This window comes from Siphateles boraxobius, unplaced genomic scaffold (assembly GCF_051911475.1).
Source record: "Siphateles boraxobius isolate OS27281-9 unplaced genomic scaffold, OSU_SipBor_1 68, whole genome shotgun sequence".
NCBI classification, from domain to species: Eukaryota; Metazoa; Chordata; class Actinopteri; order Cypriniformes; family Leuciscidae; genus Siphateles; species Siphateles boraxobius.
In genome coordinates this window covers 2,614,550-2,628,626 of record NW_027509195.1, presented here as the reverse complement: position 1 = coordinate 2,628,626, position 14,077 = coordinate 2,614,550, and the positions used below count along the sequence as shown (strand labels likewise).

Genomic DNA, 14,077 nt, shown 5'->3' with positions numbered 1-14,077 from the left:
ATTCAACCAGGGGAACCCCATTGTACCCATGGGCAGCGGCCCCGTCGAGGGGAGGAAAAGCGGAGGAGATCAATGAGGAATCGCGGGAAGACATGGGGGTCTTCCAGGATTTCGAGATCTCCTTATGCACATCCGGGAAGAAAGGTATTGGGATTAGACGCCGACGGGGTCTGATGAGTCTCAATTTCTGCTGTGATATTCAGACAGTAGGGTCAGAATTTGGTGTAAACAACCTGAAAGCATGGATCCATCCTGCCTTGTATCAACGGTTCAGCCTGCTGCTGGTTTTTGGTCACTTAAGCACCATTTGTTTAAACATTTCAGCTGACCTGAGAATTGTTGCTGACCATGTCCATCCCTTTATTACCACAGTGTACCATCTTGTGATGGCTACTTCCAGCAGGATAACATGCCATGTCACAATCATCTCAAACTGGTTTCTTGAACATGAGTTCACAAACTCAAATGACCTCCACAGTCACCAGATCTCAATCCAATAGAGCAGCTTTGGGATGTGCTGGAACAGGAGATTCACATCATGGATGTAGTGTACAGACGTCAAATCTGCAGTAACTGTTTGATGCTATCATGTCAATATGGACAAATCTCTGAGGAATGTTTCCAGCACCTTGTTGAATCTGTTCCACGTGTAATAAAAGCAGTTCTGAAGGCAAAAGAAGGTCCAACCTGATACTAGCAAAGTGTACCTAAAGTGCCCGGTGAGTGTTTATACACGGAAATGCATCGTTTTATTCAGCGAAGTTGAATTAAACTGATCAAAACTGACAGATTTTAAATTTTAAAACAGATTTCCATTTCAAATTGCAGTTTTCTGAAGGATCATGTGACACTGAAGACTGCAGTAATGATGCTGAAAATTCCAGAATAGAAAAATATAAGTTATTTTAATTAGTAATAATATTTCACAATATTACTGTTTTACTGTATTTTTTGATCAAATAAATTCAGTCTTGATGAGCCAAAAACAATGTGCGGGAATGTAATCAGACTTCACAACACAGGAGTATTTCCAAAATTGTATTTTGAAGACAAGTAGTGCTTACAAAGTTTTTTTTTTTGTTTTTTTTCAAGTGATGACATGAACAACCCTGTTCAAACTGACTTTTGTACAGTAAATATGAAATTCATTTATAGCAGGCTTATTAACCCTCAAGTTTATTTTTCTTTCTTTCTTCTTTTTTTTCTTTTTACTTAGTTTTCAAGTGAGGCTGGTTACATGTACACAAACATTTACCCAGAACTGATTCATCTTTCCTTAGCAGTCATTGAAATGTAGTCCAGTTTTAAAAATATCAAAAAGTCTTCTGCCGCTCCACTCCGTCAGCCTCAGGTTAAATGTCTCCCCAGATGTTCTTCAGGTTTGTCCCTGTGGCCGTCCGTGAAGGAGACGCAGCCTCCAGCGCTAACCACCTCCAAACACCACTCGGCCCAGGCCGCTGGAAGAATAAGGGAATCCCATGGACGAAGCCACAGCTCTGGAAGTGGCACCTCCAGGATTTAACATGAACGCCACTTTCACCATTTTCTTCACAGAAGAAAACCCCCTCTTAGGGCCTGTGAAACCTGATCGAGGGGAGACAAATCAACAAAGGAGCCTTTCACAAACACAACCATATGATTGAACAGGACTTGATTATAGTGTTGCATCAATCAGTTATTTTTAGTAAGATCAAACATAAGTGCTCTAATGGCCACTAATGTCACCATTATGTAGAGAGCAACGTTTTATCCAAAACCACTCATATCAAGGTGACAATCATAATTTCGTATCTACGTGTCCCAGTCATTTTTGGACCAGGCCGTTTGTCTTCGGTGCTGGATTTTGTTTGTCTAAAAATAGCAAGGGCAATCTGTGAGAGGGTTACACACACATACTGACCTTGTTAGATGCTTGCTTGAAGCATGGACCTCCATTTCAGTGCTTTTGAACTCATTCAACTCTTTGCGGATGGCCGCCTGTGGAATCGCAAATAAAACCAAAGACTTTAGTCAAAGATGGCCACCGAGTGAAATGTTGCCGTAAAGGGACTTTGATAAAAAGCCACTTAAGTAGGGTGACCAGATGTCCTGGTTTCCCCGGGACAGTCCCGTATTTCAGCTCTATTTTCAGTGTCCTCCAGTGACTTTTTATGAAAAAATCATGTTTTTTTGTCCAGTATTTCTTCTTTCCTAAATTGTCTTTTCTAGGTGACAATAAAAGTGAGTAGCATTATTTTGTAAAACGAGAATAGCCTAATTCAAGGTAGCCAATTTCGTCATAGTATATTGGAGAACAAAATTACCATTCGATCACAATTCGTTATTGAATAACTTGCAGTGAAGTGAAGGTGGGATATTAGAGAGTGCGGAGGACATCAAGTCAGACGAGTGCCTGTCCATCCCGTATTCCACTGTGAGAAATCTGATCAGTTATTCACCCCCATATAACTCCATACGACTCCAGTAGGTTAATAAAGGCCTTCTGAAGTGTTTTTATAAGAAAAATATCAATATTTATAACTTTATAAACTATAATCAATGGCTTCCGGTAAAGGCTGTGAGTCTAGTTCTGGCGGAAGAGTCACCTCTGACCCGAAGTATATCCATATTTAAAACTTCATTAGCTATAATAACTAGCTTTTGCGGTGGGAGAGTGACCCTTAACCTGACACATGACGTATTGACGAACGTGGAAGCACAGAGGATAGAGCAAATAAAACACCAGTCACGAATTAGAAGTCTAAAGTGAGAATTTTTACAGAGAAATGTGGGAGGAGCTTGAGTTTGTTACCCAGTCGTGTTTGTTTGAACCGCAAGAGGGCGTCTACTCTCACCTAAGCTTACGCAACTCCTACATCATATGTCATGCGTCGGGTCAGAGGTCACTCTTACGCCGGAACTAGACTCACGTACGACTGTTCCCAGAAGCCAGTAAATATAGTTAATAAAGTTATAAATATGGATATTTTTCTTACAAAAACGCATCCCTTCGCTTCAGAAGGCCTTTATTAACCACTGTAGTCGTATGGATTACTTTTATGATGGATGGATGCGCTTTCTTGGGCTTCAAAAAACCATTTACTTCCATTATACAGCTTGGAGGAGCCAGGGTGTTTAGGTGAACTAACCCTTTAAGGTATGTTCACACTTTCGGTTCTCTTGTTTATTTTGGTCCGGACCAAAAAGAATACGATACATTTAGTCCTGGTTCGCTAAGTGTTCACAAAATTGCTTTTTTTGTATATAGGAAACAATATATATATGTATATATAATATGTATATTTTGCGAAAGAACTTGCCAAACATCCCAAAAAAAAAAAGCTGTGCTCTTTGCTAAATGTTCCTCCATTTGTGTCCATATAATGGTATTTTTACCAGCTGAGAACTGATAAAGAGCTTACAAAATGTGTAAAGGAGTTAAACGCATCCTCAAGTAAAAAGTGCATCGATTCATGTTGACACTACCACTACATTCAGTTATGGAGCAAGAAGACTACTGACACAAATTAGATCGCCTTTTATCCACTTAACAAAAAACCTTGAGAGAATCACGAAGAATAATAATAATAAACATTTCCCTCTGTGCCGTCTTATTGAATTTAAGACAAACTGAAGATCACTGTAAAGATCTGCTGACATCGGCTGTTTGTCACGTACCTTGTCAGCAGCAGACAGTCTTGTCCAGGGTTTGTCAGCTCTCCTGTCATAATCCTGGGCTTTTGCCACCTCCACGTAATCACTGAAGCGGATGAGAATCTTTCTTTCTCTTAGTTCATCAACTGTTGGCCTCTGGTTGAGCTGTAAGAAAAGAGTGCTGTTAATGGGGCTGCACACAAGTTATGAGATTCATGCTGCAAGCAACACTTTCAGCAGGAACATTACGCCTCTGAACGCACATTTCAAAGTAGAATAACTGGCTCGTTGTTTCTTGGAGAAACAAGTATTTGCACTTAGTATATTTGCTCTGAGATTTAAGAAACATGCTATGATATTTTATGCTTTAGTACAGTCAAAAAAATACAACACATTTAATTAAATGTAAATAATGAGTAACTAATTGCACACTGGGGGGAAAAAAGGCATACAATGAAATTATTTAAAAATATAATTATTAGTGGTATTACTTTTGTTTTATTATTGTTGATGTTATCATTGCTAAATTTTAGTAACAACAACAAGAATGTGCAATTAATTGCCAACTAGAAAAAAAACCCAAAAAACTTATTCCAATATATAATAATTTAATTTATATACATATTCAATTTAATTCTTTAAATGTTTATATTACTCTATATATCACGCCATCATTTTTAAGTAAATTGAGGGGGGGTTACCATAAAAAAATGCAGGAAAGCAATATATATATATATACATACACATTTTTATATATATATATTGTAGACATGCTGTTAACCACCTCTATAATTGAGGTCCTGCTCTCATTTCAACTCTTTTCTTGTTCTTTTCTCATTATCTCTATGGTCTGAATGCTTGTTTAGAAGTTCTCTCAATCTGATACATGCGATGGAACTCTGAAAATTATTACACAAAATTGCTTTACCCTTTTGAAAACCACTGCTTGTCCTTGAATGGTGAATTTTATTATAATGCCTTATTACAAGTAGTAATATTAAGAGCGTAATGATTTTACAGACGAGCAGATTCAGTGACCATGATTCATACAAATAGAGCATGCTGTAAGTGAAATGAAACTGAACATAGAGTGTTTACCTTTCTGTTGAGTCTCTGTTTGATCTCTCTTCTTTCCTCTTGCTCCGTCTGATCGTTCCTCTCTGAAAGAGCAAAGGAGAGACTCAATGAGGGCGATCTAATCAAGTGCACAGTCACAGGGGTCACTTCACATGCCTGCTTTAGCAAGCCTTGTTTTTCTCTGATGTGTCTTATCTGACAGACAGATTACAGTAACCTATTTGATATAATACTCCGTACTGATTTTGTGTGCAGTACAAAGCAATGGAAGACACAATCACATTACTTTATGCCAAAATCAAAAAATCATGTCAACAACATTTTCACCTTAACAGCTGCCGAAAACATTTAATTTAATTTAAAAAAAAAACATTTAATTTAATTAACATGCTGATTAAATGGGACTGTGTTACTTTTCACTTTGCAACTTAATATTTAATATTTATTATTATTATATTATTATTATTTAATAATATATACTTAATATTTCAACTATATTTGTAATTACCATTTAAATATGACTCATTTTCAGATTGTTTGTCATAAATCAACATCTGAGGAAAATGTTATGGGGTTTCTAATCAAAATATGACTTTCTGTTACAAAACAGGGCATTGATTTGTATCCACTGTAGAGACACCATGTGTATCAGGCATTGTGGGAGACACAAGTGAATAGGGAAAGAAATTGCAATGAAATATTAGATTTCATTATTATGAAAATGTTGCCAATAAGTAGCCTACTCCCATTACTACACTTCTTTTTTCATTACATGTTGTCCCAGGAACACATTAATATGCTAATTTACAGTGTAAAGATACATTTTATTGAATGGGAATACCCATTTATGGCCATTTTACCCACATATTGCATAAAGTAAAATGGTATATCAGTTCATTCCATTACATCTTACATAACATAGTTGAGAATAATCTTTTTACAAAGTTTGGTTAAAAAATCCTGAAACCTAAACATTAATTGGTAAATGAAGAAAAATAAGTTTTCTCCATTTGTTTCTTATGACCTAAAGAATGTAATGACATGAAGAAAAAAATTCTATTTAAAAAAAAATCTGGATCTCAGGAGAAATATATATATCCCAGGATATGTATATATATATATATATATATATATATATCATAAACAATATTATTATTACTTTTCCAATCAACAATTGTTGATACATTATGCATCTATATTTATATACACATTTCTATTTTTGTTGAATATCATGCAATACTCACGTTTTAAAATATTTCTGCTCTCGAGCTCTTCAACGGCCGGCCGTTGACTGAGTCTCCTGCGGAAAAACAGCAGAATATGGTTTTGAACCATTACTGTCCCGTGCAAAAGCAGAAGCCGCTCAATGAGACCCAGAGGTGAGGGAGGGAGATTCTGAAGGGACGCTCAAAGTCTCTCCGTCCTTTGTGTTCAGCCTGACAGTTATTACTCCTCATCTGGATGCTCAAACACCGGGCTTTTGAGCCCTTTTGATAAATAAACACCAGTTATCAAGATGCGGTGCCGACGAGACTTAAATGAGTGAGAAAGTGCAGTCTGACGGTCCGAGAGAGAGAAGGACTCGTGCTCCTTGTTATGGTTTGTGTGCGGGCGGGCGCGCGCTCTTTTGAACAGGCTGGCGCGTGCCGAGTGATGAGAGCTCCACGCGCGCTCTTTGTCGTGCGCTCTGTCTCTCCACGCGCCTTTGTAGTAGGCCTAGTATTAGGTTAAGCTATCGTTTGCTAATTAATCATTTGAATATAATATGCTGGCAAAATAGCAAGTAGAAATCATAGAACAATGCAACTAGATCAATGCAGTATGTCCCCGTGTATGTCGTAGAATAGCCTATTACTATGTTCTTATTTTTTTAATCCAGAAATCATAGTGTGAGTTTTACTCTATCACATTTCAAACAAATAGTTGTACATAATTTCACTACTGGTTTGAGTTGATTTTGCCACGTGATACGCATTAAATTCTGACATGAAAAATGACGTTTTAATATGGCAGGTGTTTCTTTATTTTCTCCTTTCTCAAAATAAAACGTTTTTTGGGTAGGATATTATTTTAATGTGTGATCAATTTACACTCCCACCCCACCCTCCAATCCCCTTGTCTTATAAGTTGTAGTATGCAACAAGTTGTAAAAAGTAACAATGAGTTGTAATAAGTAACAATATAAATCCGGGTCATTGTTACACAGTGTAATTAAGTAATGTACTTACAATAGGGTTAGATTAGGATTTTGGTTTAGGGTAAATTGCATGGGATTATGCATAATTTACTGGTATTACTATGTTAAGTGCATGTATCATATGTAGCAAGGACACTGTAAAATAATTTCTGACCTAAATCAGTATAATATCATTAATATTTCAAATATTTATTTTATATTGAAATATTTTTTCTAATATTATATTTTCTAAAAAGAAATTTAATATTGAAAATATTTTTCAATAATATTTCTAAAAGTCTGCTATACTCTTTTAAAGAAATATTTCCTTAAATCACGAAACATTATTAAACGTAAAAGAGTTGAAAATGTTGTACAACATGAACAACTCAACTTTGCTTAGATTTGCATTAGACGGAAGTATGGGATAAAACAGCATGTTGTCTCATGGAAATTGCTTTCAAACACACTATTAATATGAAATACTTTGTTATGCCAAGATCTACGGCGAGATATGATTAATAAGACATTTTACAGCATTAGACTGCATTCCAGCCATTGTAACACTTGTCACTCATATAAGCTGAGTAAGACGGGATTCCAGCAGATGTGGCGTGGTTAATATTTCATGAACTGAAATGGAAACCAACTCCCAAACCTCCCTTGGAAGCTGCCTGGATATTATTGACCTGTATCACGAGTTGCCTAGCAACAGTAGCTTCCCCGTGAACACGGAAACAAAGAAATCTGCCAGCGCAACACTGGAAGCTCGTGGCATTGCTCTCCATTATACACAGGTCATTCATCAGACCGCTTTGATTAACAGATGGACAGCAGTGTGCTTTATCATAACATATTTCCATCAGATAGGAGAAGCTGCTGTGTGTAGTACAGTAGACTACCGCCGTGTTTGGTATTCACTACAGTGAGGTGGAGATGGAGGAGGGGAACACGCACTACCATCCATTATTCACCAGTCTGAGCTCTAAAAATAGCTCCAGCTGCGTCTTTCTGTGGTGGAGTAAAGCAAGGCAAGCCAAAGATAGGAAGGTCATGACATGCTGCTGCGGCAAAGTGTCACTGTGTGTTTCGCTCAGACTTCAGCCTGTCCTGCAGGTGCATTGACCGTCACACTTCACTCTGGCCTAGTTATACTCATTTATGCTGACTATCACTGTCACACCTAAACATGACATTAAAATTTACCCTGTTTACTGCCTTAATAGTGTACATGTTCCTCGTCTTATGTGAACGAATCATGAGTGCATGTTAATCCAAAAAAAAGAAAAAAGCTTTCATCATAAAGTAAAAACATGCTCCACCTCTGAAACGACTTTCCTTCTCGGTTGACCTGATCCGACCTGATCCTTCTCAGTTTTCATGCTTTCATTCTGGCACATGCTTTTCAAAATGCAGTCAATTCCAAAATGCCTCAAAATAAAGTCATGCACTAAAGTATTTATAAAAGAAGTACTAGTAACAGAATTGAAAGAATATAGTTGCAATATACAGTATAAGTGCAAACTGAATGTAATGTTTTCGGGAAATTAAACTTGAATTAAAAGCAGTTAGAAAACGAATTAATTTGTTTGTTTGTTTTTTGACCCACTTAAGTAGTACTTAATAGTACTTAAAAGTAGTACTTAATTAGTGCTTAATACTACACTTAAGTAGTACTTAATAGTACTTAAAAGTAGTACTTAATTAGTGCTTAATACTACACTTAAGTAGTACTTAGTAACCCTAATCGTAAGTACATGTAGTAAATCAATATTGCTCAGTACTTAATTGTATAATTACACTGTAACAAGGACACCATTAAAATAAAGTATAACCGAAACTTGTGTCATATAGGCTATTTAAATATGTGTAATTACACATTTATTATGACAAAGTTGCATTTGAAAGAATTTAACTTTAATTGTAATACTGATTAACTAAATGCTTTAGTCAGAACATCAAATTAATGCTACATAATTTAGTGTTCAGCAAATCAAAATAATTGTTCTTCTTAAAAGCACAACAAAAGATTAAAACATAATCATTTAAAATGTATAAGTAAAACTTTGACATTACTGCTAAGAGCGCTTTTTAAAAGTGTACTTAAGTGTATTAAGAAACAGTCATGAAAGTGAACGCTCTGAGTACACTTACGTGGCTTTTTAGTTCATTAATATTATATTATCTGCAAGTACCGTTTTTTTTAAATATGCTTTTAAGATTGTAAGTACTTTTAAGTACTCTACAATTGCACATTCAATACAATTAAGTACATGTCTTTATCACAAGGGACATCACCAATATAAAATGGGTTTCAAACCTCATTTCATGTTGAGCAATCAAAACAGATTCAATATCGATATACTGTATGGATTATGTGTTATGTAAAATCATCAACATTATAATTTCCGGGGTAAGCCAAGAAGGCATTTTAAGCTTAAGTCTTCCCACTCTAAAATGTAACAACTGACAAAGAGTACAAGACACACTAAACCCTATGATTAGAAGATCTAAATGTCCTTGTTATCAGGGAAAGTATCTGATGAGCAGCCAAAACGTCCACTTATACACATGTGGCTCCAAAATCCTCAAAAGCACAACACTTATTTGTTGGTTTATTAAGTCCCTGCGTAAAAATAATTTACTGTTTGTCAAGCATCCAGTACTATTTTATATGTAGAAGTCATTTCATTAAGTGTCCATAAATGTCCACGATAAATGTCCCTCATATGCATGAATCTGTAGAATGTGTTGCTGAACCTGAAGTTAATCTAGTGTAAACACCTGCATCAGCACAGTGCCTGCTTTCCACTCACATCCTTATCTGAATCTATGTTACAAACCACTCATGGTTCTCACATTATGAACTTAGGTGGTCACCTACCATCTTAAAACATTTTAGCACCTCGAATCTGTCACTGCGGCCTGATCAAAGCTCTCTCAAAGCATAAATTAAACTGGACATAATGGCTGTTTCTTCTAAGAATCCACAGAAGGCTGATTTCAATGGTGAAATATACCACAGCTGATTACATCAGACTTATCCTGACAAGATCTGTAATTGCATGAGGCGCTGCCGCCCATCCTCATCTAATTTTTTCCTAGCACTTAGTTGTAAAGATCAGATATTAAACACTACGTTCCTTCTATCTGTTGGCTGGAGTAGCAGATGTCAACATTTATCTTCACTACGTTCTAAACTCTGAGAGTATGTTTACATGACAACAATGTACTAAAAATTGAAAAGAAGTTTAGGTAACACTTTATTTTACAGTGTTCTTGCTACATATGCTACATGTAATTACCGTAGTAATAATAGTAAATGATGCATAATTACATGCAATTAACCCTCAACCAAATCCTAATCCTACCCTAACCCTATAGTAAGTACATGTTGTTAATTAATCTTACACTGTACTTAAATATATAATTACACTATAACAATGACACCTTCAAATAAAGTGTAACCAAAGTTTATTCTTTGCATCTTTTGCGTACAGACGACAACATTGTCAAAACGATCCCCGTTCACACGGATCCGCGAAAAACGACTAAAAACGCTGTATTCTGCTGCGAGACCAGTACTTGGCGATATCTCTTTGTAAAGAAACACTACGTGCCAATAGACTGAACAAGTAATATGGATGACGTCACCGTTTTCACAAATTCACGTTTTTTTATAGTTTACATGAATATATTAGCAGTATCATTTTCAAAAGGTTGCGTGTTCAGGCACCCAAAACGCTGTTGTTGATTAAATGAATGGCCAAAACGCATCAAAAGTTTTCTGTTTTTAGTTGAGAGCGGTGCCGTATAAATGGCCCCTGAGATTTAAAATGCCATATTTGAAATTTAAAAAATCATTAAACAAAACAAAAACACAAAGCAAAACCGCAAAAACATAAAACAGAACAAACACAAAACACAGCAAAGCAAATCACAACACAAGCACAACAAAGAAATGCAAAACAAACCACAAAACAAAACAGAACATAAAACATAACATAACATGTCAAAGCAAAACACAAAACAGCAAAACAAAACAAAAAAAACATTTTAGCATAAGTATATAATCAAATGTGATCTAATGAAAACTGTAGTCGATTTATTCTCTCAGATTAACTCCAATCCTCAACTGACTGTAATCCCAGTTTTGTGCTATACACTTTACATCAGATTGCAATCATTGTACAATAACACTACCTCTGCATGAAATCTGTTTTCATAATCTGTTGACTGAGTTGACTTCTCCATATAATCTTAAGTGATATCTAAACAGATTTGCGGTCTTTAATGGAGAAGTTTGAGCACACAACTCAATTCAAGCGCTAAGTTTCCCCCTGGACTTAGTAAAATAATAAATAGCAAAATAAATGTTGCTAGTGTACGCACGTGATAACAGATTTGTAAAGCAAAAAAAAAAAAAATGTATTAAGAAGTCTCCAAGTCCCTTAAAATGACATTCTCATGTATTTCTAAAAATGTCCTGAAGAGGGCAGTGTAATAGTTATATACTTGCATATACAGTACAGTCAACATACATTTATGACTTACTTGGCAAGTTTCATTTCGATCTGTTGACGGATCTCCTGTCTCTCCTGGTCACTCCGCGTAGGAAAAATGTTCCTGTCTTCCAGCTCCTGTTTGCTGGGACGATTCCGGAGCTTCACGGCCAGCAGCTCCTTCCTCATCCTCCTTGGCAATGTGCCTGCACACATTTGCCATATAATTCATTACTTAATGACGTAACAATCTATAGTGCTCTATATTTCCAGACAGAAATTACTCTCTTGCCATGACTATATCATGGTAAACATGCACAAATTCTACCTGATCTTCTAGTTATAATAAATCACTGCAGTATCTCATGATTATGTGCAAAGGAAACACAGCATCGCATTAAAGAGGATCTATTACGCTTCTTTACATTTTCAACCTTCTACAATATTGCTGTTTGAGCATAAAAAAGGTCTTCAAAGTTACAAAGCACAAGGTCATTCCGAAGCGAGATATTCTCTATATCAGTAAACATTGTTTCCGAACTCCCTGAAACTCCCTTATTCCCTGACTGTGGTCTTCAGTTTTCTTCCGGGAATAAACATGTCACAATATTCCTCAGATAAATAATTCCCGCACAAGGCATCGAGGTTATGGTAATGGACGTGACATTTCCAAAACACGCTTGAAGAGGTTGACCAATCACAACACACTGATCCAGCTGACCAATCAGAGCACATTGCACTTTTCAGAAGGAGGGGCTTCATAGAGACAGTTACTAAACAGGGGTGCGTTTCCCAAAAGCATCGCTGGCCAACTATGATCGCAATTTCCATTGAACTCAATTGGTGCGACGGAACTTGCGACCATAGTTGGCTTTGGGAAACGCACCCCAGAGCGTTACTGACAGACTTGGAAGTGAGGTACTGCAACAATGTCAAATTTGTGAAAATAATGTTTTTTTTAACATTCAATCAAAACAAGGCTTAGTAAAAGGGCATGATATAGCCTCTTTAATAGTTGTGCAGTACACCCACCAGAAATGACAGACTCGTTCCAGTCGTCCATGTCGTAGATAATTCCTGAAGCGTCAGTGAAGCAGTTGTCTTGTCGAACGTTTTCCTTGTTTTCCTCTGCTTCCTTTCTGTTCTCACCATCTCCACTTGGCTCTCGGTCAATGCTAAAATAGAAAAAGAAAGAAACACTTTAACAATAATTTTACAGAAAAATACTTCTTAAACCTCCTAAAAAATAATGAAATCAAGCAAATAAAAGTAATGATGGGTTTAACATCCTCACCTTTCCTGTCTGAGCTTTGATGCCAGTGCTCGGTGCAGTTCTTCTATTATACAGCTAGGGGGCAGCGGCGGATGTATGCTACCTATATGCGGCGACCCCACAGAATTAGTAAAATGCCCTCTTAAAACCACAGGACCGGGGCCATCAGAGACTCTAGACAGTTCTTTTTGGAGAAAAGAGTTTGAATGAGGCACTGATGCGATGACGACTTTACCCGGGTCTGTGGAAACAAAAAATACATTCATATATAAATATATATATATATATATACCACAATATCAAATTTGATCTGATTTTCATAAGCGAAAAATGAACACACCTTCCTCCGTGCTTAGCTGAGAAACGAGATTGCCGTGACTGCTTGGAGGAGACTGCTCCTGCGGTTCATCTTCCTCTCCGTCATCTTCTTCTTCCTCAACATCTTCATTCTCATTTTCAGAGGGAACCGCCTTGTCGTCCTCCTCCTCTTCCTCATTTGAATTTGGCTCTTCCATTGTCCCGTTGTCCTGTACAGAATCTACCACTAAAAGGAAACACAAAATCATAGCTTAGACTATTAGGAATGCAATTCAAGGCTGTCGTTCATTGTTCATGTTTGTGTATTGTGTATTTGTCAAGGATTCTGGCAAAAAGGGAAAAAGTAAAAAGTATTTTAAAGTGTGTCACAATAAATATGATGAAGTAAAGAATGTCATAATTTGCAAAAAATAATGATGGTTTCCAAATGGGTTTCCCAGCCACTCCCCCTATTCTTCATTGGTCAGGCAAACAGATAGCCCCGCCCCAAACCCCTGCTATTGGCTGAGCAACAGTGGTACAGTACTTCTATTTTCGACAATAAATTCTATATATATATATATATATATATATATATATATATATATATATATATATATACATACGTATGTAGAGCACTCACTGGTAGGGAGATTGTCTTGCTCTGAGCTGAGGTACTCCATGCTACTGATGCTGAGAATGGGCCCCTGAGAGCCAGGAATCCGGATCTCAGCATCGGAGATGCCCCGGATGGGAGAGCTGGGGTCTGGAGAATGAAGTCCGCAGGCCAAGGCCACATCTGCACACATAGGAACAGTGTTTTCATTATTTTAGGCTTGCATTAAATTGCTCAACTCACAAACACTCATCAACAAAAGTTATAACATACTGTACATACACATATCGCTATATATTATGGATTTGTATATTTTTATTGTCTTGTCGCTGTCATTCTGTCTGTGCTGTGGAAGCTTCTGACACCAAGACAAATTCCTCATATGTGTAATATACTTGGAAATAAAGCTCATTCTGATTCTGATATACGTATCGACCAGTTTCATTCACACACGCTCACGTAGCTCCATCTGTGCCATCTTCTGGCTGACATGATGTTGGTAG

The 14,077-nt window shown here is 36.8% G+C and overlaps 1 protein-coding gene across 1 annotated transcript in view; it reads right to left on the bottom strand.

Moving 5' to 3' along the window:
* Positions 1–1,068: 1,068 nt before the first annotated feature.
* The window catches only part of phactr3a (phosphatase and actin regulator 3a), a 36,746-nt gene continuing 23,737 nt past the window's right edge, over positions 1,069–14,077 (bottom strand). The window contains exons 3-12 of the mRNA XM_077214026.1: positions 13,602–13,757; positions 13,002–13,205; positions 12,683–12,902; positions 12,421–12,563; positions 11,441–11,594; positions 5,955–6,010; positions 4,732–4,793; positions 3,658–3,798; positions 1,901–1,977; positions 1,069–1,584 (exon numbers count right to left, since the gene is read on the bottom strand). Of these exons, the coding sequence (XP_077070141.1) occupies positions 1,569–1,584; positions 1,901–1,977; positions 3,658–3,798; positions 4,732–4,793; positions 5,955–6,010; positions 11,441–11,594; positions 12,421–12,563; positions 12,683–12,902; positions 13,002–13,205; positions 13,602–13,757 (1,229 nt within the window). The 3' untranslated portion in view covers positions 1,069–1,568. The remainder of the gene's footprint in view (positions 1,585–1,900; positions 1,978–3,657; positions 3,799–4,731; positions 4,794–5,954; positions 6,011–11,440; positions 11,595–12,420; positions 12,564–12,682; positions 12,903–13,001; positions 13,206–13,601; positions 13,758–14,077) is intronic.